Consider the following 26,236-nt stretch of genomic DNA (forward strand, 5'->3'; position numbering starts at 1 on the left):
AAGTTTAGATAAGCACGCTAAGCTTGGCAAGCATAGTGGGAGCGATTTAAACGAGCCAAGTGTAACGAATTGATGAATTGTCTTTGCCAACTTTCTTTTTTTCTTAAACCCGAGCTCGGTCAGTTGGCTGTCTGGAAGTAGATTGGCAGTGAGACGCGGGGTGGGGGTGGAGGTTGGTGCTGTTAGACTGGGCGTGAGGAGCATCAGAGGCTGTCTAGTTTACTGTTGATTAAAACAGGCCCTCCTGTGTTCCACATAATCACGCACGCACGCACACACACACATCACGCCATACATAACGGGTGGGAAAACGCAAGGCAGTGCGAAACGGATTCGGCCCACGACTTCATTTTTCACGTAATCACACGAAGAAAAAAATACGACGATCCTGTTGCGTATAGCGTCTTAACAGACTGTTGGTAGCCAGCGGTGTTAGTGAGCACCTATGAAGGCCGGCACACGAGGGGGTGTGGGTGATCAACACCACGCCGGGCCGCCTTTGTCTCCCCAGTGTTGGCTGATGTGTACACACCGAACCAGAAAGAGATTTAAGGCTGAGTCCACCTCGGAGAGGCCCATGACCGGTTCATATATTCGCCACTGTTGTTGACCGTGAGCGGGAATCGCGTTCGGGCCAACGGGTTCGTCGCGCAGTGCGCCAACCACAGCGCCACCGCTCCCCCCACACAATCACACGCACGCATGCACACCGGTGGATGAGAAGCTACGACCCGCGGGCACCAAGGCGACCCGCAAATTCATTTTTGTTTTGCATACCGCGGCAACACAAGGCCTATCACCTGCGACAGGTTCTCGAAAAAACGATGTTCATCATCAGTCACTGCAGGCATCGTAGCCGTACTAATCGGGCACTAGACGGAGGGGTGGTGGGAAGTTCAACCCGGTCACCACGGCGTGCCGAATTGAAGAGCACTCAATTACATTTGTTTTTGAAAGATGCTTTTGCGATGATGCTATGTATTTCATTATTTTACCAGGTAAAGCCCTCTGAGCTACATGGCTCTTTTTCAGAAGCGACCTTGCTATCACAAATGATAGCTCAACGAAAAATGGCTTGTCATGTGGAAATGTATCGCAGCCAAAAATACTCTAAACGCGGGTTTGTTTCGAAATATGGAGGGGAAAACCCCAGAGGACCCGGAGAAAAATCCACGTGACCACGGGGAGAGACAGAGAGACGCGCAAACTACAAATACACAGCAGGCGTCAGGGTCGGAATCGAACACACGACCACCTGCATACCTAGACGAGGTAGTTAACATCTCCTAGCCACGGCCGATTAGAGGGGGCTGCCGATCTGTTGCGTGAGTGCGTGGTTGCTCGCGAAAAGGTTTTCGAAAGTCCCGTTCGGCCCACGGCAAGGAAGCCTTGGTGCAGCCCTTGCTCTTTGCTGCACGCCGCCGTGACTCGATACGCGGGACGGAACTTTTGGCAACATCTGGGGCATCGCCGGAGCTGTTTTCAGTGCCATAGAGACAACTCACTGTCCGTATGCTTCTGATCACATCATGCACAGCAACTGGAATTTCCCATGATACAAAGCAGCAATTTTGATGTTGGGTTCCATGTTGTGAGACAGCAGCTAAACGTGAAACAGACGTAATTGTTGTGGTTCTCTCTTTGTGAATAAAGGCGTAAAAACCGCATAGCCACATCGCCCTGTGCACGTTGGTCTGAGCCAGGGAATGGAACTGGTTGAAATACTGCATAACGCATTTTCACATTTGTTTTCATGTAAAATCTTAACTATGTTATGCTTTCAGCTGCCCGAGCGTAAATTGCAAAATATAAGATTCACCAGTAGGGGGCGGAAGGTATAATTATTTTCTAAAACACAAACACTTTACTATGTATAGGCAAACACTACCAATTGTTTAAGAGATAGGACCGCCTAAAGTGTGTATTTGGAGGTTTCTTCAAAACTGCAGAATCCAAATATGACACCAAAGACACCATGATACATATAAATGCACAAAAACGGGTCATTTGAGCAGTGCATTTGGGACAATCGCTGAAGACGGACCCGGCCCGAAATAATTAAATAAAGAGCCGAGCAAGCAGAGGTGACAATATACATGTGTATCCTTTTTCGTGGAAATTGCACTTAGTAATAAAACACAACACGTTACCCGATACAAGGTGACACAAAGTAGCATGGATATATGCATGCTGAGAATTGCACTATGGAGCAGAAAGAGGAGCAAAATAATTTGTAAAAAATTTACTTTTGATTTTACCAGGTAAAGCCCACTGAGCTATGTAGCTCTTTTAACAGAAACGACCTGGCAACAAATGATAGCTCAACGAAGTGGCTTATCGCGTGAGAATGTATAGCTGCCAAGTAATGGAAACGCGTGATGTTGATCTAACATGTGGAGGGAAAAACTGGAGGACCCGGAGAAAAATCCACGCGACCACGGGCAGAGAGAGAGACGCGCAAATTCCAAATATACAGCAGCAGGCGTTAGGGTCGGAGATCGAACTCACGACCTCCTGTATACCAGGCGAGGCAGTTAACACATCTTAGCCACAGCGGCGCCCCATTGATAAGCGACCGCTGATAACAGAACACCGATCGAAGAGCGTCACGTTGACAAATAAGAGGGGTACGTGGGAAGGGACGGAAGTTCTGGTCGACTCTACGAAATCGCTGACGGAATGGCAGCCAAAGTAGGGAATCCCCCCCGATCGCGGGACGAAGAGGAATGGTGACGATACGGGGATGCCTTCATCCAGCAGCGGATTGCTTGTCTTGCGTTTGCGTGTGTGTATGCTCTGCGTCTGCATGCATGTGTGCTTGTATTAACGTGTGCGTTGGCGAACCTGTACACATATGCACGTGTGCATGTGAATTGTGTGTGCGTGTGTATGTATATGCGTGTGTGCGCGCGCGCGCGGGTCATGGGCCTACCCTAGGTCGATTCAGCCTCAAATTAGCACCTGGTGTGGTGTGTAAACATCACCACTGGGGATACAAAGGCGGCCGAGCGTGGCGTTGGCAACCCACTCCCTCGTTGTGCCGTGCCGGCCTTCATAGGTGCTCACTATCAACACTTGCCCCAACAGTCTGTTCAGGCTATACTGGGATCTTTGTCTTTGATTTTGTATGCAAGCATATATACAGTACTGTATTGTTTGCATACACAAAATTATTTAATTAATTAATCAATTACTGATTCTGCAGTGCTGTACAAATACGAATCTGTGGCATCGCCATATACTGTGAAGGTCCATTGCCCGAAACGTCGCCGATTATACACTTTCATGTATTTTGACCACACATGGTTATTTATTTGTACACTTTTGCACGTATGTGTGCGTGTGTGTTGGGGCGTGAGCGCTGTTATGCAGTAGCATCTCTGACTGCCGTCACAGCACACCACGAGGTGGGTGGCCAGCATCACGCCCGGCCGCCTTTGTCTCCCCAGTGCTGATGTTTATACACAGCGCTTTGTCTCTCGAGTGACCTTTTAACGCATCGCCCCAGGTATTCATTTGAGGCTGAGTCAACCTAGGGGAGGCCCAGTTCCGGTTCAAATAATCGTCGCTGATCTTGACCGTGAGCGAGAATCGAACTCGCCCTGACCTTCTGTTCAGGTCAAAACGGGAGAGGGGTGGGCAGCCTTTGTGCCCACGTGGGCCCGCATGTAGCGGTAGTGTAGTGGTTAGCGCGCTGCTCTACGAACCCGGCGATCTGAGTTCGATTCCCACTCACGGTCAACACCAGTGGCGATTATCTGAACCGGTCCTGGGCCTCCCCTAGGTCAACTCAGCCTCAAAATTAGTACCTGGTGCGGTGTGTAAAACATCGCCACTTGGGAGACAAAGGACGGCCGGGCGTGGTGCTGGTCACCCACCCCCTCGCGTGCCGTGCCGGCCTTCATAGGTCCTCGCTAACAGCACGTGCCCCAACAGTCTGTTACGACTATACGGGGCATCTTTGTCTTTGTACGCGTGCACGTGCTTACGAATTGCACGTGCCACCGTGTGCGTGCAATGAGAGTGGAATGCGTGGCATCACCGAACACACCCGGGGTGGATGGGGGGGGTGTAGGATTGGGCACGAGTATGGCGAGACAGGTGCGGTGTCTGGGAAAGAGAGAGAGGGGAGGAGGGGGGGATGATGGGGGGCAAAGGGGATACAAAGACGGACGGGGATCGAATTTTCCTCGCAGCACAATCATCTCCGGCCCCGGGGCCGACAATCGGATTAAGGCGCCGTCCGTCTCGACCATCGACCGTGGTGGTGGAGCCGGAGCGTGAGTGGCTTTCCCAATCCGAGAGAGAGAGAGAAGAGCGGGGCGGGGGAGTGGGGAGAGATGGAGGGGAGAGTGGGGAGAGAAAGAGTAGAGAGGGGGCGGGTGAAGTGCAGACGTAGCGGAGAGAAAGGGGAGAGTGTGGAGAGAGAGTGTAGATAAAGCGGGGATAATGGGGAGAGAAGGGGTGGGGGGCGGAGGAGTGGGGTAATAGACATGGGAGAGAGAGGAGAGAGCGGGGAGAGTGGGGAGGGCTTGTCTGGTGAGAAATACGGTACACGGGGAGAGAGGGTGGGAGAAAAAAGGAGAGAGGGGAGGGAGAAGGGAGAGAGGTAGCGGCAAAGAGAGCTCACAGTCTCCCTCTCCCCGACAGCCTGTTATACCACGCTCCATATTAAATTTGCAGTATCAATTCCCCCCTACCCCATCCCCCCCACACGATGCACCCAACTGTGTGTGGGCGGGGATAGTGGCCGACTGGGCGTGGCTGCGAAATAGTGGGAGGGGCTGAATGAATGGAGGGGATCTAACGGGAGGGAGGAAGGGACTTCTCGCTCAGCGCTGTGATCCAGCTGAGCCTCCCAGAAACATCGTGGTTTGAGAAAAGGAAGGGACCCTTGATTTTAAGCTTTCGTGTAAAGTCACGTAGGTATAAAATAAATCACGACGTTTCGGACGCTTGTGTTGCGCCCGAAACTTAGTGATTTATTTTATTTTATACCTACGTGACTTTACCGAAAGAACCGAGTAAGAGGGGAGCCATTGGGCGGCTCCCATCATCATCGTCATCTGGATGAGTCGAGCTGACGCCGTCTCCTCGCTACGCCTGAGAACCTAGTTTTATGGCGGGTGGCCGAAACCCGAATGTGAAAGATTAGATTAACTATTAGATTACATGATTTAGATTATTTTGCTGCTATCAATTTGCACGTGATAAGCCACTTCATTATTCGTTGCCAGGTCGCTTCTGAAAACAAAAAGCGAATAGCTCAGTGGACTTTATCCGGTAAGATAAAACATAGTTTAGTTTTATTTAGATTTTTTTAAAAGTAATTCGTTTACTTTTCCGATACTTGCACTTCTATCGTATTTTTGTAATCTTTGTTTTTTTTCGGTAAAGTCACGTAGGTAGAAATGTTTTATTGAATTTTCTACCCACGTGACTTTACCGAAATAATCAAAGAGTATGGATTCCAGAAGTCACGAAAGCTTCAAATCAAGATATTTTTGTATTGTTTATTGCTGTAGTAACGTTTTGACCTGCTACCGACTGGACATCTGTTAAAAACAGCTTACAGATAATCGGATTCCTCCAGTATAAATAAATATTCTGATTCTTCTGAACTCAAGGATATCGATGACTGTACTTGCTCAATATCTCTGGCGTGGGTTTAACCCCCCCCCCCCCCCCCCCGGGGTAAGACAAGGGCCTCACTTGTCCCTTAAGTAACGTTCCTTAAGCAACGTGGGCCTTTATCAACCGTGGCACGAGGCAGTGAATGCGATGGGGGGTTAGTGGGGGGGGGCACTTTCCAATGAACCCAACGACCCGAATTCGATTGGCGATCGTGGCGAAACTATCAGCGGCGCGACTGAGCCGGTCCTGGGACACCTCTCTCCTTCGATAACCGGGGCCACTGAGAGCCTCTGACATCAAAACTGGAGTAATGGAAGCAGCAACGGTTGATATTATAATGGACACGTAAATATATCGCATTCCGCGCAAACAATGGCAGATGCTGATTACCTGATGCACAAATGGAAAATAAACAAAAACTCTGCAGCAGTGTGCGACTGTGGGCATCCAGAACAGAGCGTCGTTGTAACGTACAACGACGCAATTCCCGATCCACAAATACGAAGGAGACATCACGGCGATGAAGCACTCCGCTTAATCTGGGCTCGGCCCCAACCTGAATGTGAAATTGTCGTTGTTGCTGTGCAATCTGCATGAGCAGCCGTACGAATGAAGCAGACGAAGTCAAAACGTATGAAGAAGGTGTGGTACCAATAATCGAGCAGGGTCATCAGCTGCACGTGGTGAGCTGGCAAACCCCCCCCCGCTCGCGTCAACTCCGCCCACTTTTGCAGAGTACCGCCCATTGCTCAGATAGCCCCGCCCCTTCCTCCATCCCCCTCCCTCCCTCACTCCACCCCCCTCCCTCATTTCATCCCTTCAACGCCTACTTCCCTCCACCTTCCCCCCCCCTCCACCCCCCTCCACCTACCCCCTCCCTCCACTCCCCCTACCTTCAACTCCCTCCACTGCCCCTCGCTCCACCTCCCCCTCCATCCCCCTCCCTCCACCTCCCCCCTCCCTTCACTCCGCCTCCGTCCACCTCCCTCCACTCTCCCTCGCTCCACCTCCCCCTCCATCCCCCTCCCTCCCCCTCCCTCCACCTCTCGCCTCCACCCCCCTCCCTCTGCCGGATTTATCAAGTCGAGTCCCGAGCATTAGCCAAGACATTTAAAACCGATTTTCACCAAAAAGCTTTAACGAGTCGGTGGTGGGTGGGTGGGTGAGGGTACAGGGATAGTCTTTGAAATATACTCGACATCATCTATAACTATGACCGTATTCTCCAGAATGTCGCAGTTTTCCCAATTGATTTCAGTCCAACAATTGCGGGGCGCGCCTTATAATCCGGTATGTGTGTGTGTGCAGATTTGTTGACCTTTACTCACACCGTGGCATACGGTTTGAGGGTGCGTCTTACTTTCCGGAGCGTCTTATGACCCGGCGAACGCGTGCGCCTCTATCCCATGTCCTGTCCTGAGCGGCTCGCACAACCGAGAGAGGGAGAGAGAGAAGCCGTGGCAATAGAAGCCTCGTAGCCGGCCACAAGGTGTCGTTTGGAACATGCGTAAGAGACCGCCCATTCTTCTCTGTGAACTTGGCTAACGGGAAGAGGAGGGGAGGGACGGATGGATGATGATGATGACTACGGTGGTGTTGGGTGCTAGGCGGGTGGCCGTAGGAGGAGATACAAAGCCTGCATCCGAAGAAAGCGATAAGTGTCTCATTCGTATCGCTCACATCCGCCGTTGGGTGTTGTGGGTTGTGCCCCACGCGTGCGTGTGTGTGTGTCCGACGTTTCGCTCCACCTGCTGGTATCTTCTTTAAAACATAAAAAAATTGAAACATTGACGTCATTAAGGGCAGTAAGAAGACGCAGAAGCGCCCAGCATGTGGATGGAAACGTCGGACAACATGCCGAACAAACGCATGGTGCAACACGAAATCTAATCTCAAGTTCGACTCAACTCACCATCCCACTGGGGCCGATACAATGACTCTCAACTAAGTATGCGGAAGTCAACAGTGGATAATGTCCGAGAGGTAAAATCGCCCCCGCCATAGGAATGCGGAATTTCCACTCCAGGCTCAGAGCTGTAGAAAGGAGATGAGCAATGTTTGAAATGCTCATTTGACTAAGACGTCACTTTCAGTAGCTTTAGAGTAGCAATTTAGATAATGCTTGGATGGGTGACCAACACACACATATAGGTGGCCATTAGTTTGTGGGGAGATGATTTGGGCAGCAGAGGGCAGATTGACAAAATATATTATTGTGCTGTACGTCTATGATGCCGTCTATACCAACCCGGCATAGACAAGCGTGGCAAAGTGTGGTCAAATAGCCCCGACGATCCGCGCGGCGCCGAAGAGCTTCACTCAGCAGTCGATGCATCGCCACGTTGATCACACGCGTGGATGTGTGTGTGTGTGCGATTGAAACAGACGCAGGTTCAAAGGCATCACGTTGACCGTTAAGAAATGTGGGCTCGGGAAGGACACACATCGTGGTGAGAAGGGGAATGGAGGCGCAGGCCGCTCAGGACTGATTATTACAACGGAGTGGCCTGTCAAGGACGTGAAGTCCAACGAGAGAGATGTGTTGCAGGCGATGGGTGGATATGTTACAACTCATGGACCGTGAGCGCCGTGGCGATCATCCAGCAGTCGATTGACCATGGCCGACGATGATGCAGGTGGCAACGTCTTGAATGCGAGGAGCCGCGGCAAAAATTAACGGCGAAGGTGAAGGAGGCAATCTCACGTAAAAATAAATGAGCCCTGATTGTCTTCACCTGGAGAGGCAACGCATTACGATATAATGCCACCGCCCCTTAATTGGCGGCACATTCAATATTTAACTATTTCATTTGCTTGCTTGTCGGGTAATTGCTTTTAAAATTATTACAAATTACCGTAGCCTCTGGATTGCAATACCCCCATTTCCCTCCTGGATTGTAAAGGAAAGGTTTAGCGGGCACGTCTTATAATCATGTGGGTGCGCGCGTTTTAACAATGGGGAGCGGGTTAGCGCGCTGCGCTACGAACACGGCGAGCCGAGTTCGATTCCCGCTCACGGCCACAAACACTGGGTGACGTTTATCTGAACCGGTCCTGGGCCTCCCCACCTAGGTCGACTCGGCCTCAAATGAGTACCTGGCGCGGTGTGTAGTAAACATCGCCACTGGGGAGACAAAGGCTGCCGGGTTTGGTTGGTAGCCACCCACCCCCTCGTGTGCTGTGCCGGCCTTCATAGGTGCTCGCTAACAGCACTTGCCCCTTACACTCTGTTCAGGTTATATGGAGGGGAGGGGAGGGGGGGTCTTTGTCTTGTGTGTTACCAAATTTTCATAACTTTATTGGCACCGGGCACACGATGTGGACGTGCTTCGTGTTTATTCGGAGGCAATGGAACTTGTATTTTATATCGTTTAAGAAAAATGGTTTGGAATAATTCGCGTGGGAGTGCCAAATCAATAGGACGCGGCGCATTTAAAAAAAAAAGAAAAATTATATCTCACGGAGTCTGCTGCCAGCTGTTTCGAATGGAAATTCCCATAGCGACAATCGGAACCAAACCGAAAACATCTGTGCAATGTTCGCATTAAATACGTTGAACTTACAGCGATGACAACGTTCGTAATTGGCTTATCATTTTAATACCGCTCCTAATTAGGGCATATGCTCCACAATTAAAAGCGAGCGTCGCCATTGAAACCTGTTGATATGCGTTCCCATTCGAGGGGAGAGGGCGGGTTAATTACCTAATCTCTCGTGAATATTTCCGGAACTCCGCCAGGCTGGCTCGAAAGTCAGGATTATCCGCTTGAAGCACAATGTTTGCGTCGCTCCGTAATTATATCTGTATTATTAGCAGTATTGTGGTACCCTGCACTCCTCTGTGTGCTATGAAGAGGTTCATGAGGAGAGAAATTGAGGACTTAAAAAAAAATTCAGGCGAGATGGATGCGGTGTGGCAACAAACAGACAAACACTCCCGGACACGGCGTCACGGGATTGTTCTGGGGGTGGGAAACTGTGCATTAAAGTGCAGTCTTTGAGCTGCAAAAACAAGTTAAACGGGGGTTGCTGCATCTCATGGGTAGAATAATCTCACATCATCGGAAGAGAGGAAAGTGCCACGTTAGCACATCGGTCTGGAGTGGGCGCGCTATGGTTATTACGATTGAAAAGTTAGAGCCCCGTCGGTCCCTCCCCTCTTCGTTATCCTCACACGTTGCGGTGTCGCGTCCGTGTGAAACTTCTTCGGTCGTTGGAACTCCACTCCACGTTTATTCGTTGCATGGGAAAATCCCGTTCAGCCAGTCGCCCAGCTAGCTCGAGGCATTGATTATTTTAATTGTACGGTATAATTTTAATTCCTTTGGCCGGAGCAGTGGGGGGGCAGCGGTTAGCGCACTTGCGCTTGGAACTCGGCCACCTGGGTTCGATTCTCAGCCACAGTCAACATCTGTGTGGTAGGGTAGGTCAGCCACCCTGACCTACTTTTGGGTCACCCACTGCCCATTTCCATCCCCAACCCGCATTGACCACCGTGGTGAAGTATGGTCAAACACAATCCATATTGATCGATGCTCCCACATAAAGGTGGGGGGGGGGGGTCTTCATCCACCATCTCGCCGTAACCTCTTATGCAATATTTCTTGAGGACCCCGTTACTAGTTCTCTGCAATATTGATGGGTTTTTTTTTTGTCTCTGCTTTGTTGCTGCTGGGCTTATAACACAGCCGGGAAACTGGCTAAGCGGGGAACCACCCCCGTGTAGGAAACAAATCAAATAAAACCCGCCCTTAGACTGGGGCTGTAATTTGTTTTACTTTCTTACATAACCAAGCCGCACTACATTGACCCGTCACGGAGAAGTATGGTCAAAGCCCAGCACCCACCCCCGCTCCCCCCATGACCGACCAACACGGCGTGGCGGAGGTGCTCATCCAGCAGCGGATTGATTTAGAGGTGTATTGCCTGTCAATGATCGTTGTTTTCTATGAATAAAAAAAAATTGGCCAACACACACAAAAAAAATGAATATTGAAACCAACATGAGAGCGAGCGTGGCGATGCAAGGCGTGCCAGGCTGCCCACAGATAAAAACGAGCGCTTCCATTCACGCGAGCAATGAGCGGTACTGCTGCCGATGCCCTGTGCGGATGCTGATGAAGATGCAAGTCTCAATTTATCCGCCTCCGATCGAGTTATTGTTGTTGTTGGTGGTGGTGGTGCCGGTGTCACGACGACTTGGTCATTATGGATCTCAAGGTGGGTTCACGACAACTGATGGAGCAGCGCGCGGTGCTCTCAGCAACCGCTTGCACCGTCCGCACTGTATAAGGAGTCTCTACTGTAATGGGATGTGTGTGATGTGTGTGCGCGTGTGTCCTTGATGAGTGTGTGTGTGTGTGACGTGTAAAGTTGGGTTTGTGATGTGTGTGTGTGATGTGAGTGTGTGTATTTGATGAGTGTGTGTGTGACGTCTGAAGTTGGGTTTGTGATGTGTGTGATGTGAGTGTGCGCGTGTGTGTATTTGATGAGTGTGTGTGTGACGTGTGAAGTTGGGTTTGTGATGTGTGTGATGAGTGTTTGGCTGTGGTATGGAAGTGTGTGTATGTCTGTGTGATGTGTGTGTGGTGTGTGTGACGTTGGTTATGATTGTGTGATGTGTGTCACGTGATGTGTGTCACGTGAAGTGGGTGTATGATGTACGTTTGATGTGTATGTGATTATTGTATTGAGTGTGTCTATTATGAATGTGTGTGTGTCTTTGATGAGGGTGTGTGAAGTGGGTGTATAATGTGTGTGATGTATGTTTGTAATGTGCGTGTTTATATAACATGTGGAGTGGGTGTGTGATGAGTGTGTGATGATTGTATTGAGTGTGTGTCCGTTAAGAATGTGTGTGTCTGTATTGAGCGTGTGATGTGTCTTTGTGTGATATGTTAAATTCATGTCTTTATGTGTAATGAGTGTGTGATGATTGCATGGAGTGTGTGCGTGTCTGTGTTATGAGTGTGTGATATGTGAAGTGGGTGTGTGATGTGTGTTTGTGATAGAAACTCGGGTGATGCTGATAGGCCAGTTGTCGATAGTGATTATAAGAGCGATGATGACAATGACTATGGTGATTATGATAGCGCCCCAGTGATGAATTTGCATTGAAGGCCATTTATAATGAATTGTAGTCGTAACGAATTATTGTGGCGATGATTTTGATGGGAACTACGTACAATTGTAACCTCGACATTTAATAATTCTCGAATTAAGATTGCTTTAGATAGTGATTTTGATACGCAACAATGATCCACAGTGATGATCATCATCACTTGATATGACAACACACTGATGATCATGACCCTTGGCGATAATCAATACATGCATTGATGACCACGTGTTACATAGGATAACGGTGCCTTGCAGTAAGTTGTGCCATCTACACATCGGACTGATGATTGTGATAATCAATTAAATGACAATGATAACGATGATTATGAGTGACTAATGATAACGGTAATGCTAACAATAATTGATTTGACTCATTATACTGATGATAATCATGACATCAAATAAATAATCAACACCGTGCACCAATAATGATGACGCAAACATAGCACACTAATGACAATGGTTTAATTAGTTCGAGTGATGATTATAACGACGACGACGATTAAACGTTGACGACTTACAAATTACAAAGTCGGTCACGACGACTTAAGAGTGATCACAATGACGACAATGACAATGGCATTTCAATGTCATACGGTAATGACGTTTTGCACACACACACAATAACAAACTCTCCTAGCAAAGCACAGTGATGGTGACGATGCTACCACGCCTGCCTGTGCATCAGCAGCAGCATCGCCACATTCAGCAGCCAAGGCGACTGTAATACAGTGCAAAGGGAAGCTGTGTCTGGCAGCCAGGATATATTGAGCCAATAGTGCAAGAGCGCAGAGCCAGGATAAGGCAAGGGGAGGGGAAGGAGTGGGGGGGGGTCTGCTGGTGGTGGTGCTGGTGTGAATGTGTCTGGGTCTGTGATGAGAGGGGTGGGGGTATAGGGGGTGGTGCTTCTGGGTTGGGGTGGAGGGATGGAGGTGGGTGGGTGGTGCCTGGAGGGGGTGGGGGTAGTGGTGGATGCCATCGGATGATGCGGTCATGATCATAGGGCTTGGGTGCTGCGGGGGGAGGGGGGGGGTAGCGAGTGGACAGTTCAGAGCTCTCTGCCGCTCTCCCCCACTACCCCGCCCCCCCCCCGTTTCTATCTCATCCCATCTCACTCCACATCCCAGCAGCGACGCTCGCCTCCAAATCGCAGCTCCGTTGTGTTTTGAGGTCGCCTGTGCAGTTTGGATCTTAGGGGAGGGGAGTTGGGGCGGGGGGGGCTTCTCTACCCAGAGGCTGCTCGGTTCTATAGCGACGCCTGCCCCCCCCCACCACCCCCACCACCCACTTAATTCATCGCCGACTGCAGAAGTCCCCGCTACCCCGTCCCTGCTTCTTGCAAACCAGCGGCCAGCTCCATTCGGGCATTGCTGGGCCAAGTCTCGAGAGAAGCGAGCCATCCCATTCCTCCACTGCTACTCCCTCTCCACGCCGTTCCACCCACCCAGCCATTAGTTTAAGCCGTCGATTCGTGCGCCCGTCTATTCAACCTACCTTGTTAATTAATTAATGGGTACATTAACTTATATATACATCATCCGTGTATTCAGCAATTCATTATTTTATTAGTTCGTCCATTATTTCATTCACCCACCTATCCATTCATGAGTTCATCCGCACAACCATGATGAAAAGCATTAATCCTCCCAACCATTAATCCATTCATCCATCCATTCAGTCATCGATCATTTTTTTATTTGTTTCATTCATCAATCCACCCATTTCATTCACTCAACCATACGTCCTTTCATCCACTCACAACATCGATCCTTCCACCCACCCATCTATCCATTTATTCATCCGTTCATTAATTCTCCAAAACCCCATCTCTCACACCTTGTCCTCGTCATCCTACAAACCCGCAGCCCTCTCATTATCGCCTATTCTCTTTTACTTTCTCCAATTTTTAAACACCCCCACCCCACCCCCCATTTAACTCTTCTTATGACCTTCGGCAACAAACAAAAAAATCCGCCCGTCCTTCTCGCGATGTCGACTCCGTCTCCTCCGACCTGTGCAGACGGCGAGAGACAGAGTGTCTTCCCCAGAGCGTGAAGAAAGGAGTCTGAGAAGAGGCCGCCGCTATCTCCTGGTTTGCTGTTCTGCGCTCCTACTTTGACCGTGAACTTGACGGCGGCGCGCGAGACAGAGGGAGGGAGGAGAGTGGAGAGACAGACAGACAGAGGGAGGGAGGAGGAGAGTGGAGAGACAGAGAGAGGGAGGGAGGAGAGTTGAGAGAGTGGAGAGACAGACAGAGGGAGGGAGGAGAGTTGAGAGAGTGGAGAGACAGAGAGAGGGAGGGAGGAGAGTTGAGAGAGTGGAGAGACAGAGAGAGGGAGGAGGAGAGTGGAGGGACAGAGAGAGGAAGTGGAGAGAGTGGAGAGACAGAGAGAGGGAGGAGGAGAGTGGAGGGACAGAGAGAGGGAGGAGGGGAGGAGAGTGGAGATAGTGGAGGGACAGAGAGAGGGAGGAGGGGAGGAGAGTGGAGAGACAGAGTGGAGAGAGTGGAGAGACAGAGAGAGTGGAGAGACAGAGAGAGAGGAGGCGAGTGGAGCGAGTGGAGAGACAGAGAGAGTGGAGAGACAGAGAAGGAGGAGGAGAGTGGAGGGACAGAGAGAGGGAGGAGAGTGGAGAGAGTGGAGAGACAGAGAGAGGGAGGAGAGTGGAGGGACAGAGAGAGGAAGTGGAGAGAGTGGAGAGACAGAGAGAGGGAGGAGGAGAGTGGAGGGACAGAGAGAGGGAGGAAGTGGAGAGAGTGGAGATAGTGGAGAGACAGAGAGAGGGAGGAGGAGAGTGGAGATAGTGGAGAGACAGAGAGAGGGAGGAGGAGAGTGGAGGGGCAGGGAGGAGGGGGAGGAGAGTGGAGATAGTGGAGAGACAGAGAGAGGGCGGAGGAGGAGAGACAGAGAGAGTGGAGAGACAGAGAGGGGGAGGAGGCGAGTGGAGGGACAGATAGAGTGGAGGGACAGAGTGTGGATACCCCTGCGCGTCATAATCCCATTGGCTCCATAGATGGGATGACTGATTTGCGGTGAGGCTAAACATTTTATCGCTGGACTAAGCAAGCGAGCGGGGGAGGTTCCAGCTCGTTTTCTCGTTCTTGTTTAAAGCCACCCATTTTATGTTACCCGTACCTACCTCCCCTCTCTTCCAGGATTGTCCCCCCCCGCCTCCGTACTAGCATCCATCCCATAATCTCCACCCCCCACCCCTTCATGCCCCTTCCTCCACTCCCACCCACCCGCCGAGTCCCACACTGAAGCAGCCAGCCATCTCCTTCCTGTAACTGTGTTGTGAGTTTCCCCTCCTGTAGATGTACACCAAGTCCACTCCCTGCTCCACCCCCCATATCTCATGAACACATACACATACCATTCACATGCATAGATATGCATTCGAGGAGATACATATAGACACACACTATACACCTTCACACATGTAAAGATCGCCGGTGTAGTCCACATAGGCTGCTGGGGCAAGTGCTGTTAATGAGAATACATACACACACACACAAGTTTAAATACAAAGTACCCCCTCCCCTGTATATACATGTCGTTGGGGCAAGTGCTGTGAGCACACACACCCATACACAAGCACACACCCATACACAAGCACACACCCATACACACCCATACAAAGCACACACACACCCATACACAAACACACCCATACACAAACACACACCCATACACCCCCCCCCATACAAAGACAAAGATCCCCCATATAGCCTTAACAGACTGTAGGGGCAAGTGCTGTTAGCGAGCACCTACACACACCCACACACGCACACCCATACAAAAGCACACCAATACACACACACCCACACATACACACCCACAACCATTCACACACACCCATACACACCCCCCATACACACACACCCGCATACACACACACACGCATACACACACACCCGCATACACACACACACGCATACACACACACGCATACACACACACACGCATACACACACGCATACACACACGCATACACACACGCATACACACACACCCATACACACACACCCATACACACACACCCCCATACATACACACACATACACACCCCCCCATACACACACATACCCACCCACACACACACACCCATACACACACCCCCATACACACACACCATACACAGACACACCCATACACACACATACTCCCATACACACACCCATACACACACCCATACACACCGATACACACACCCATACACACCCACACACACCCATACACACCCACACACACCCATACACACACACGCATCCACACACACACCCATACACACACCCATACACACACCCATACACACACCCACACCCCCCCATACACACACACCCATACACACCCATACACACACACACCCATACACACCCATACACACACACACCCATACACACACACACCCATACACACACCCATACACACACACACCCATACACACACACCCATACACACACACACCCATACACACCCACACACACCCATACACACACACACCCACACACACGCGCATCCACAGTTGTTCCCCTTCCGTGCAACGCGGCTTAGCCCCAATCCCAGCCCTCTCCCTTCCCCTCCTCTCTCTGCGTCCTCCTCGCGGACCCAACAGCGCAACACCTCGCGGTGTCCCTCTTCACTGTTCCCTCCCTTATCCCCCAACACCACCACCACCCCCCTCCCATCCTCCCCAATTCACTACCAACAGCATCAGCAAGCAGCACTCACCGCGGACCCATTTGGATCGAGTTCAAAAAACCGCTTCCATCATCCTCCTCCTCCTCGTCGCCCCCTTTTTTTGCAAGCAGCGGGCGATTCCGTGTCGCGTCTCAACTGCGCGTGCAACAACAGCGACACAAGTGAAACAAAATAATTACAAGGACAGAGAGAGAGAGAGGGGAGAGAGAGAGAGAGAGGGGGGGGGCAGGGAGTGACCGAGAGAGAGAGATACACGAAGCAAGTTGGACATCTGCTCCTCCTCCTCCTCTTCCTGGCTTGAACACACCATGCGAATCCATCAGCTTCACTCCGCTCGTCAGTAAACACTCCAGCTAGTGATGGTAGGTGTGTCGCCGCCGCCGTTACACGCTCGCTCTCGTAGCAGACGCAATAAAAGCAGCGGCGATGCTCACGATGACGATGTTGGGGAGAGTTGGGGCAGTGGGGGGGGGGGGTCACTTAACGATAAGCTTACAAACTCATGCACGCACTTTATACATGCAAGTGTCTGTATGTGCCGTGGACCCAACGTTGCATGTTGCATGCGCGGTAGCGGTTTATGAATATGGGTTACTTCGCAAACTCGGTGATCTACCCCGGGCTTGCACGCCGTGCTAGATAATGAGTATTGCCATGCAGTCTCTGATGTTGTGTCTGTGTGTGTGTGTTGGGGCTGAGTAGGGAGCGGTGGTGCAGTCGTTAGCGCACACCGCGCTGTGAACGCGGCCACCAGAGTTCCATCCCCGCTCGACATAAATGTCAGCGGGGAACACTTGGAACTGTGCCCGAGGCCGAATCGGCCTTAAGTAAGTGCCCGGTGCGGTGCGTGAACAGCTGCAAAGGGGAGACAAAGGCGGCCGGGCGTGGTGCTGACCACGCATCTCCTCCCGCCCTTGATGGGTGCTCGCTAACAGCACTCGCCCCAACAGTCCGTAGGACTACGTGGTGAACGCTTGTCGGACTTGGGGTAGACGGGACAGTACTACAGTACATGTATAAATGCTACGTCGCGTGCGATGTTCTGTGCATAATTGCTGAGAGTTTATTGTTATATTATTATTCTTACGAGGCTATGCATCCCCCATACACGCACTCTCTCCGGTGTAGGCCAATCAGTTTCAAAGACAATGCAAGTTATTATTATCAGAGCATATTTTGTTTGCATGTTCACCACAATTAATGTGGGTGGTTAATGCAGGCTTGATTCCTTGAGAAAAAAGGTTTCTATTTAGTGTTTTATAAACATCTTAACACGTGTTTTATTGCCAAAAAGGGTAAAACCTTTTCGTATTTTCCGTACAAACTTTAATGTCCTGCATCGAGCCCTTATCCCCCCAACCCCCAACGTGTTTTATGTTTTATGGAACCAAAGGCTGCCTTGGCATATTCATACGGGCTTGCCTTTCTGTTCCGTTTACAAGCAATAAGCACAACAACAAAAACAACAAATGGCATTGAGGCGGTACTCATCCGTCGTTTTGCAGTCCCGAGCCAGTGAGAGAAATTCCACGTTTCTATGGCGGGGATAGGCTGCCCATGGGACGAACCACTGTTGACATGCCCACAAAGTGGTAGCAATTTTATCGACCCCTTCCCTTCGGAGGGTAAATAATGGGGTGGTAAAGTGTTTTTTTGTTGCGAGGGGGCCTGGATAGGCGGTTCAGGTGTTGATGTTACTCATTTAAGGCTGAGCCGACCTAGGGGCGGGGGGAAACCGAGGTTTTAAATACCACGCGCCACTGATGTTATCCGTGGCCGGGAATCGAACTCAGGTCACCGGGGTCATAGCGGAGTGATAAGCCATAAGGTCACCTCGCATAAATACGCAGCATGCAGTGATATCAGTCTTGAACGGTTTTAAAAAAATTACCGTATTCTCCGGATTATAAGACGCGCAAATGGGCATGGTGTCAATCAAGTTATTATTTTTAAAATCTGGTCACGCCTATGCACATCTATTGGAGTATAAGACGCACCCTGCAATCTTTTGCTTAAAATTACCGGGGTGAGAGTGGGGGAGGTGAAGAGTGCGTCCTATAATCCGGTGAATACGGTCACACTCGGTGAGCATGCCGCATGCTTCCAGGGCTCTCTCTTATCAGCCGACGTCGCCGTCTGGCGAGTGAGGAGGGCCAGAGTCGGTGCCAGAACAGAATTGTGCCCTGCCAGACCTACAGTTACTGTATGGGGTTTGTTTTTTTAAATCACAGTTCACACTAAAGCACAGTGCCCAAATGCTCTCTACACCCCCCCCCCACCACATGAAAAACGCCAAGCGGCCAGCAGCAAACAGCACTCTTAAAGACTTGGGGAAATCTAAACGATGGGGAGGGGAATTCCAAAGTCGATTAACGCGATGGACGAACCACAAATAGAAGCGTTGTGATCTACAGTGTGATGAGTGGGTGAGTGTGTTGTTGTTGTGACCTGCAGTGTGGTGAGTGTGTTGTTGTTGTGACCTGCAGTGTGGTGAGTGGGTGAGTGTGTTGTTGTTGTGACCTGCAGTGTGGTGAGTGGGTGAGTGTGTTGTTGTTGTGACCTGCAGTGTGGTGAGTGGGTGAGTGTGTTGTTGTTGTGACCTGCAGTGTGGTGAGTGGGTGAGTGTGTTGTTGTTGTGACCTGCAGTGTGGTGAGTGGGTGAGTGTGTTGTTGTTGTGACCTGCAGTGTAGTGAGTGGGTGAGTGTGTTGTTGTTGTGACCTGCAGTGTGATGAGTGGGTGAGTGTGTTGTTGTTGTGACCTGCAGTGTGGTGAGTGGGTGAATGTGTTGTTGTTGTGAACTGCAGTGTGGTGAGTAGGTGAGTGTGTTGTTGTTGTGACCTGCAGTGTGGTGATTGGGTGAGTGTGGTGTTGTTGTGACCTGCAGTGTGGTGAGTGGGTGAGTGTGTTGTTGTTGTGACCTGCAGTGTGATGAGTAGGTGAGTGTGTTGTTGTTGTGACCTGCAGTGTGGTGAGTGGTTTAGTGTGTTGTTGTTGTGACCTGCAGTGTGGTGAGTGGGTGAGTGTGTTGTTGTTGTGACCTGCAGTGTGGTGAGTGGGTGAGTGTGTTGTTGTTGTCACCTGCAGTGTAGTGAGTGTGTTGTTGTTGTGACCTGCAGTGTGGTGAGTGGGTGAGTGTGTTGTTGTTGTGACCTGCAGTGTAGTGAGTGGGTGAGTGTGTTGTTGTTGTGACCTGCAGTGTAGTGAGTGGGTGAGTGTGTTGTTGTTGTGACCTGCAGTGTGGTGAGTGGGTGAGTGTGTTGTTGTTGTGACCTGCAGTGTGATGAGTGGGTGAGTGTGTTGTTGTTGTTGTGACCTGCAGTGTAGTGAGTGGGTGAGTGTGTTGTTGTTGTGACCTGCAGTGTGGTGAGTGGGTGAGTGTGTTGTTGTTGTGACCTGCAGTGTGGTGAGTGGGTGAGTGTGTTGTTGTTGTGACCTGCAGTGTGGTGAGTGGGTGAGTGTGTTGTTGTGACCTGCAGTGTGGTGAGTAGGTGAGTGTGTTGTTGTTGTGGTGACCTGCAGTGTGGTGATTGGGTGAGTGTGGTGTTGTTGTGACCTCCAGTGTGGTGAGTGGGTGAGTGTGTTGTTGTTGTGACCTGCAGTGTGATGAGTAGGTGAGTGTGTTGTTGTTGTGACCTGCAGTGTGGTGAGTGGGTGAGTGTGTTGTTGTTGTGACCTGCAGTGTGGTGAGTGGGTGAGTGTGTTGTTGTTGTGACCTGCAGTGTAGTGAGTGTGTTGTTGTTGTGACCTGCAGTGTGGTGAGTGGGTGAGTGTGTTGTTGTTGTGACCTGCAGTGTAGTGAGTGGGTGAGTGTGTTGTTGTTGTGACCTGCAGTGTAGTGAGTGGGTGAGTGTGTTGTTGTTGTGACCTGCAGTGTGGTGAGTGGGTGAGTGTGTTGTTGTTGTGACCTGCAGTGTGATGAGTGGGTGAGTGTGTTGTTGTTGTGACCTGCAGTGTAGTGAGTGGGTGAGTGTGTTGTTGTTGTGACCTGCAGTGTGGTGAGTGGGTGAGTGTGTTGTTGTTGTGACCTGCAGTGTAGTGAGTGGGTGAGTGTGTTGTTGTTGTGACCTGCAGTGTAGTGAGTGGATGAGTGTGTTGTTGTGACCTGCAGTGTGGTGAGTGGGTGAGTGTGTTGTTGTTGTGACCTACAGTGTGGTGAGTGGGTGAGTGTGTTGTTGTTGTGACCTGCAGTGTAGTGAGTGGGTGTGTTGTTGTTGTGACCTGCAGTGTGGTGAGTGGGTGAGTGTGTTGTTGTTGTGACCTGCAGTGTGATGAGTGGGTGAGTGTGTTGTTGTGACCTGCAGTGTGGTGAGTGGGTGAGTGTGTTGTTGTTGTGACCTGCAGTGTGGTGAGTGGGTGAGTGTGTTGTTGTCACCTGCAGTGTGGTGAGTGGGTGAGTGTGTTGTTGTTGTGACCTGCAGTGTGATGAGTGGATGAGTGTGTTGTTGTTGTGACCTGCAGTGTGGTGACTGTGTTGTTGTTGTGACCTGTAGTGTGGTGAGTGGGTGAGTGTGTTGTTGTTGTGACCTGCAGTGTGGTGAGTGAGTGTGTTGTTGTTGTGACCTGCAATGTGGTGAGTGGGTGAGTGTGGTGTTGTTGTGACCTGCAATGTGGTGAGTGGGTGAGTGTGTTGTTGTTTTGACCTGCAGTGTAGTGAGTGGTTGAGTGTGTTGTTGTTGTGACCTGCAGTGTGGTGAGTGGGTGAGTGTGTTGTTGTTGTGACCTGCAGTGTGGTGAGTGGGTGAGTGTGTTGTTGTTGTGACCTACAGTGTGGTGAGTGGGTGAGTGTGTTGTTGTTGTGACCTGCAGTGTGGTGAGTGGGTGAGTGTGTTGTTGTTGTGACCTGCAGTGTGGTGAGTAGGTGAGTGTGTTGTTGTTGTGACCTGCAGTGTGATGAGTGGGTGAGTGTGTTGTTGTTGTGACCTGCAGTGTGGTGAGTGGGTGAGTGTGTTGTTGTTCTGACCTGCAGTGTGGTGAGTGGGTGAGTGTGTTGTTGTGACCTGCAGTGTGATGAGTGGGTGAGTGTGTTGTTGTGACCTGCAGTGTGGTGAGTGGGTGAGTGTGTTGTTGTTGTGACCTGCAGTGTGGTGAGTGGGTGAGTGTGTTGTTGTTGTGACCTGCAGTGTAGTGAGTGGGTGAGTGTGTTATTGTGATTGCAGTGTGGTGAGTACGGTATGGTGAGTGTGTGTTTGTTACTTGCAGTATTGAGATGGCACTCGCCACTAATGTTAGCCTCGGCGGTGAATCGAACGTGAGTGGCAATAATCATAGCAATTCAGAAGAAAGTAATTCTCAATACGCATAGTGAACGCACAAACCAGGTACGTACAAGCCTATCGCAGACGGGCAAGGCTGTGCATCCACAGGCATCATGAGATGTCGAAGTGTATTTAAAGCCAGAAGAGATTCAGACACTACATAAATCCACATCCCATCGCATGCCTACTGCATTATCATTCTAATAACCTACAGCCGTTCGTCATTACATTGCTAGGGTGGAAGCATTCCCGTCCCACGGAGTGTCAATCATGGAAGTTGCTTGACCATACTTCAAGCACGCTGATCAGTCGTGGGTGGGGGAGGGAGGGAGATTCAGATGTTAGCCAGTGGCCAGGAAATGAAAACTTCATAGGGTACCACTGCCCCACCGCTCTGCATCGTAGTGAACACAAGCTGGGGGGGGGCGGGGGCGACACGCACACGACGCAACTACGGCACAGAGGTCGTAGTCATCCGTCTGAAACGTCTGCACAGTCTGGATGGGCGTAAGTAGCAAAGCACATCGCCCAATCGAGGGAAGGAGGGAGGGGAGAGGGACGGGAGGGAGGGAGGGGAGGCAGCTCCAGACGCCGGATTGTGCACGTGCGCATGCGAATTAGCGTTTGCAATGCTCCGATGGTAGGGAGTGATTTACATTAACAAGAAAAAAAAGGCATTCAAGTTTGAGTGCGTGACTTCAAACGGATTGGCGGACTTAATTACTATTACAGCCCCCTCCCCCAACACCTCTTTTACCAACCCGCACTACTTTGTGAGCGTGGTGAAGTATGGTCAAACGAACCGCTTATAGGCGACACGGCTTGGGGAGTCCTGCATCCAGCGGTGGATTGACAGAGGGCTGTAATTTCGCATGTGCAGTGTCTATAGAACAGTATTCGGAGGCCGTCCAACGACTCAAAGGATGACCGTGATGTCACATGAGGAGGTACAGACCCATTTGTGGGGAGCCATTGCCTCGTTGTTTAGGGTGACGGCTCACAATTAGAAACGATGGATGTCCATAGGGGCCGTCCATAAATGACGTCACGCACTTCGGGGGGGGGAGGGGTCAGACATTTGTGACGATGTGTGACGAGGGAGGGGTTTGAGAAATGTGACGTCACATCAAAATGCGCAACTTGAAATAAATATAGACAACACGTTCTACTTAATTAAATAGACTTTTTAATTAATGTTTTCTCCTACAACATCAGAGTGCAGCGTCGCATTAATTGCGCACTACAATGACAATAGTTTAAAGCTACTTGAAGCATTTTTTATATATTTTTGGGGGGAGGGGGGCAGAGCTTTGTTACGTCATATTTGAGGGGGGGGGGTCTGACTTTGTGACGCCGTGTGACAAGGGGGGGGGTTAAAAATCGTCAAAAATCGCGTGACGTCATTTATGGACGGCCCCATAGCGGTTCTACCCATACGCCTCGACCCCTCCCATTCCTTAGCTTTATGAACCTGCACTTGACTTTGTGGTGAAATATGGTGAAAGCAACCCCCTTGACGAACACAGCGGATGGGCAATGAGTTGCTAATTTTATTTGTTCATTCAAATTAAATCATTAAGACTCCATAGTCTCGAGGTTGAGCTGAGATTAAATTTCCCGCATCTCCGATTTGCACGGTTGGCTACGTATGGTGTGAAAGAGGTTCAACGTACATACACTATACATAAAAATAATGCTTATTATTATTATCCATAAAAGGATTTTTGTGTTACATCAGTTTAATATGAATGTCGTAAACCCTGCCATCATCCCGACAGTCAATCAGTAAGGTTTGTCACGTAAACAAAACGTGCCAATTGGTTACTACTTCAGCACACCGGTGTGTTGGAGAGTAACCCCACAACATTTACAATTTGAGTACGCGATCTAACCCCCCAAAAAAAACCCTTAATATGGATAATATCGGTTGCGAAGGCTTACGTGTTGAACGAGAACGACTATTATGTATTGCGACCCTTTGTCACTCCACCGAGGACGGGTGCTTGACCATACTTCACCACACTGGTCAGTGCTGATTGGTGAAGCGTGGCGTCCAGAAGCGCAGCGATTCTGAACATTTATATTTCCCAACTTTGGTGCATGGCACACTGAGATCCCTGGACGAATTGCGTCTCATCAATGTCAATTATCGTCATTATCACTCTCCACCCAATGTGAGCCGCCCTGGCTTGGGAAGCGAACTCAGATCGCCGGTGTTCGTGGCGCAGTGCGCGCGCCTGGCTTTTGGCAAGCCAAGCAAAAACAACAAATTACTTAAAAGGAACTGCAATCCAATCATCCTCTGTGCCCGTCTTCCACCCGCCCCCAAAACCCACCTCACCTCCTCCCCCCTCTTTGTACCGAGCACTCAGTCCTTTGCGCGTGCCGGGCCAGAAGCCACGCAAAGGGTTCAGCACGATCCGCTCCAGGTTTTCTTTTAAAGTCACGGGCCGCGCGCCGCCGTTGGATTGCTCGCGGGGGTCATCGCCAGCCCGGCTGAAGAACTTTGCGAGTTCGAATCTTGGTTTTGTGGGGGGGGGAGAGAGGTTGTGTGGGGGGGGGGGGTCTGTCACGCAGCCCATCGTCCAATACAATTACCACCGATCGGTGGGGAAGACCATAGGAATGTGGAATTTCCACCGTCTCAATGCTAATTTGAGTTATAAACCATTTGACTTTTTTCGGTTATAAATGGAAACTTTATTTATTGAGCACAAATCCGAGTTCCCTCCACCCCCTCCACAAATGTTTCACTGAATGTCGCCGCCGCCGCCGCATAACGCGACGTGCGGAACAAAAGCGCCAAAGTCATACGCAGTCCCTTACGTGAAGTATCGATCGTACAGTAACACACGATGCAAACGTAGACCCTCAATTGTGCCTGGGATCTCTTATGCACCGAGTGTTCTTAAATTTAATAATAGCTGTCTTCTATAAACGCTGGCAGGCTATATATTACTTTGTGTAATATATTAAATTTGGCTGGGTGGGTTTGGCGGGCGGTGAATGTCAGTGGTGAGTGATATCTGAGCCGGTCCTGGGTGCTCTCCCCACCCCTCCCAGCCCTCCCGCACCCCCCTCCCACCTTGCCAACCCGCACTGACCAGCGTGGTGAAGTATGGTCAAATAACCCCCCACCACCAAAACGACGACGCTGGAAGGCCTGCATGCAGCAGTGGGTTGACAGACAGCTGTAAATTATGATAAACGTATGATCTACATGGCGTAGTGCACAGGCACGTGCCCCATTATACAAGTTTAACTCGTAGCCGCGTGGTGAAGTATGGTCAAACAACCCCGCATGACCGACGTCACGTGGGAGGTCTTCACTCAAAATCAGAAGGTTACGAGTTCAGGGTAAAAAATTCGGCTAATTACTACCAAAAAAAATAAAGTCAGAGGTCTCCCGCATAGCCTCAACAGACTGTTGAGGCAAGTGCTGTTAGTGGCGCACCTATGAAGGCCGGAGCGGCACACGGTGGGGTGGGGGGTGGGTGGTCAGCACCACGCCAGGCCGCCTTTGTCACCCTAATGGCGATGTTTACACACTGCACAAGGTGCTCCATTGAGCCTGAGTTGACCTAGGGGAGGCCCAGGACCTGTTCAGATAATCGTCGCTGGTGTTGACCGTGAGCAGGAATCGAACCCAGGTGACTGGGATTGTAGCGCAGCACACAAACTGCTGCACTACCGCATCACCACCACAACCGCCACCGTTATCACCACCACCATCATCAACATGTCTGGTCTGATCGCCGCGTGAGTGAAATGTGTGTCGTACGCCCTCCTCCACCCGACAGCCAATTTCGAGGCAGCTGTCACGTGGTGGAACAAACGTGACAGTTCATTGCTGCGACGATAATGTCGAAGAGTAATACGCACGTTTAACAACTGGTTGCCACGTTTTCCCTCGTAGCTACAACCATCATCATCATCAGGCAGTTGCCAGAATCCTCCCTGGATGTTCAAGGTTGATACAATAACTACCGTCTTGTGGAAAGTCAACAGTTGTTCTCCTCAGGATAGACTCATCATGGCATTAACTTGCATTGGACCGAGCCCGTGTGGGAAGATCTTCATCCAACAGTCGATTGACGAGGTGCTTTAAGTTTGTGTTGTTATGACAGACACTAAGATCGATCGTACAGTCTCTCCCCAGTAACCGTGTTCTATGTATGATTTTGTTCTATCAATACGTACACGTAATAACACAAAAACAATACTTTTGTCAATAACACTGCCTTACAAAGAAAACATTATAATAGGTGACGTTTCAGGCAATGTTCCTCCTCCAAAACACAACGAAAGGCCACAGAAGTTGGCTGTCCTCTCGATGTGCTCTGAAGGGTCATTGCCCAAAACGTCGCCTATTTTACACGTTTTATTTTTTAAAGCCTCAGTGCTATTGGTCAATGGGTTGAGTTTATTTCGTTATTTGTACTATAGTGGACCACTGGTAATGTAGTACAGTATCACCAAATATTAAAACAAGTAATTAACATAACTTAGCAAACAATACTCCTCC

General features: G+C 50.3%; 1 protein-coding gene across 10 annotated transcripts in view; it reads left to right on the top strand.

Moving 5' to 3' along the window:
* The window catches only part of LOC116948931 (nuclear factor 1 A-type), a 387,014-nt gene that overhangs the window by 125,115 nt on the left and 235,663 nt on the right, over positions 1-26,236 (top strand). Inside the window, exon 1 of one of the 10 annotated variants that reach the window (XM_076071908.1) lies at positions 10,559-10,854. The exons of 7 other annotated variants lie outside the window; for them this stretch is intronic. In XM_076071908.1, the coding sequence (XP_075928023.1) occupies positions 10,843-10,854 (12 nt within the window). In that variant the 5' untranslated portion in view covers positions 10,559-10,842. Of the gene's footprint in view, positions 1-10,558; positions 10,855-13,735; positions 13,847-16,667; positions 16,817-26,236 lie in introns of those variants that run through there. 2 more of the 10 variants (XM_076071912.1, XM_076071910.1) reach the window with 2 other exon arrangements.

This window comes from Petromyzon marinus, chromosome 35 (assembly GCF_048934315.1).
Source record: "Petromyzon marinus isolate PM22_M1 ecotype Great Lakes invasive population chromosome 35, UKy_Petmar_22M1.pri1.0, whole genome shotgun sequence".
Lineage (NCBI taxonomy): Eukaryota > Metazoa > Chordata > Hyperoartia > Petromyzontiformes > Petromyzontidae > Petromyzon > Petromyzon marinus.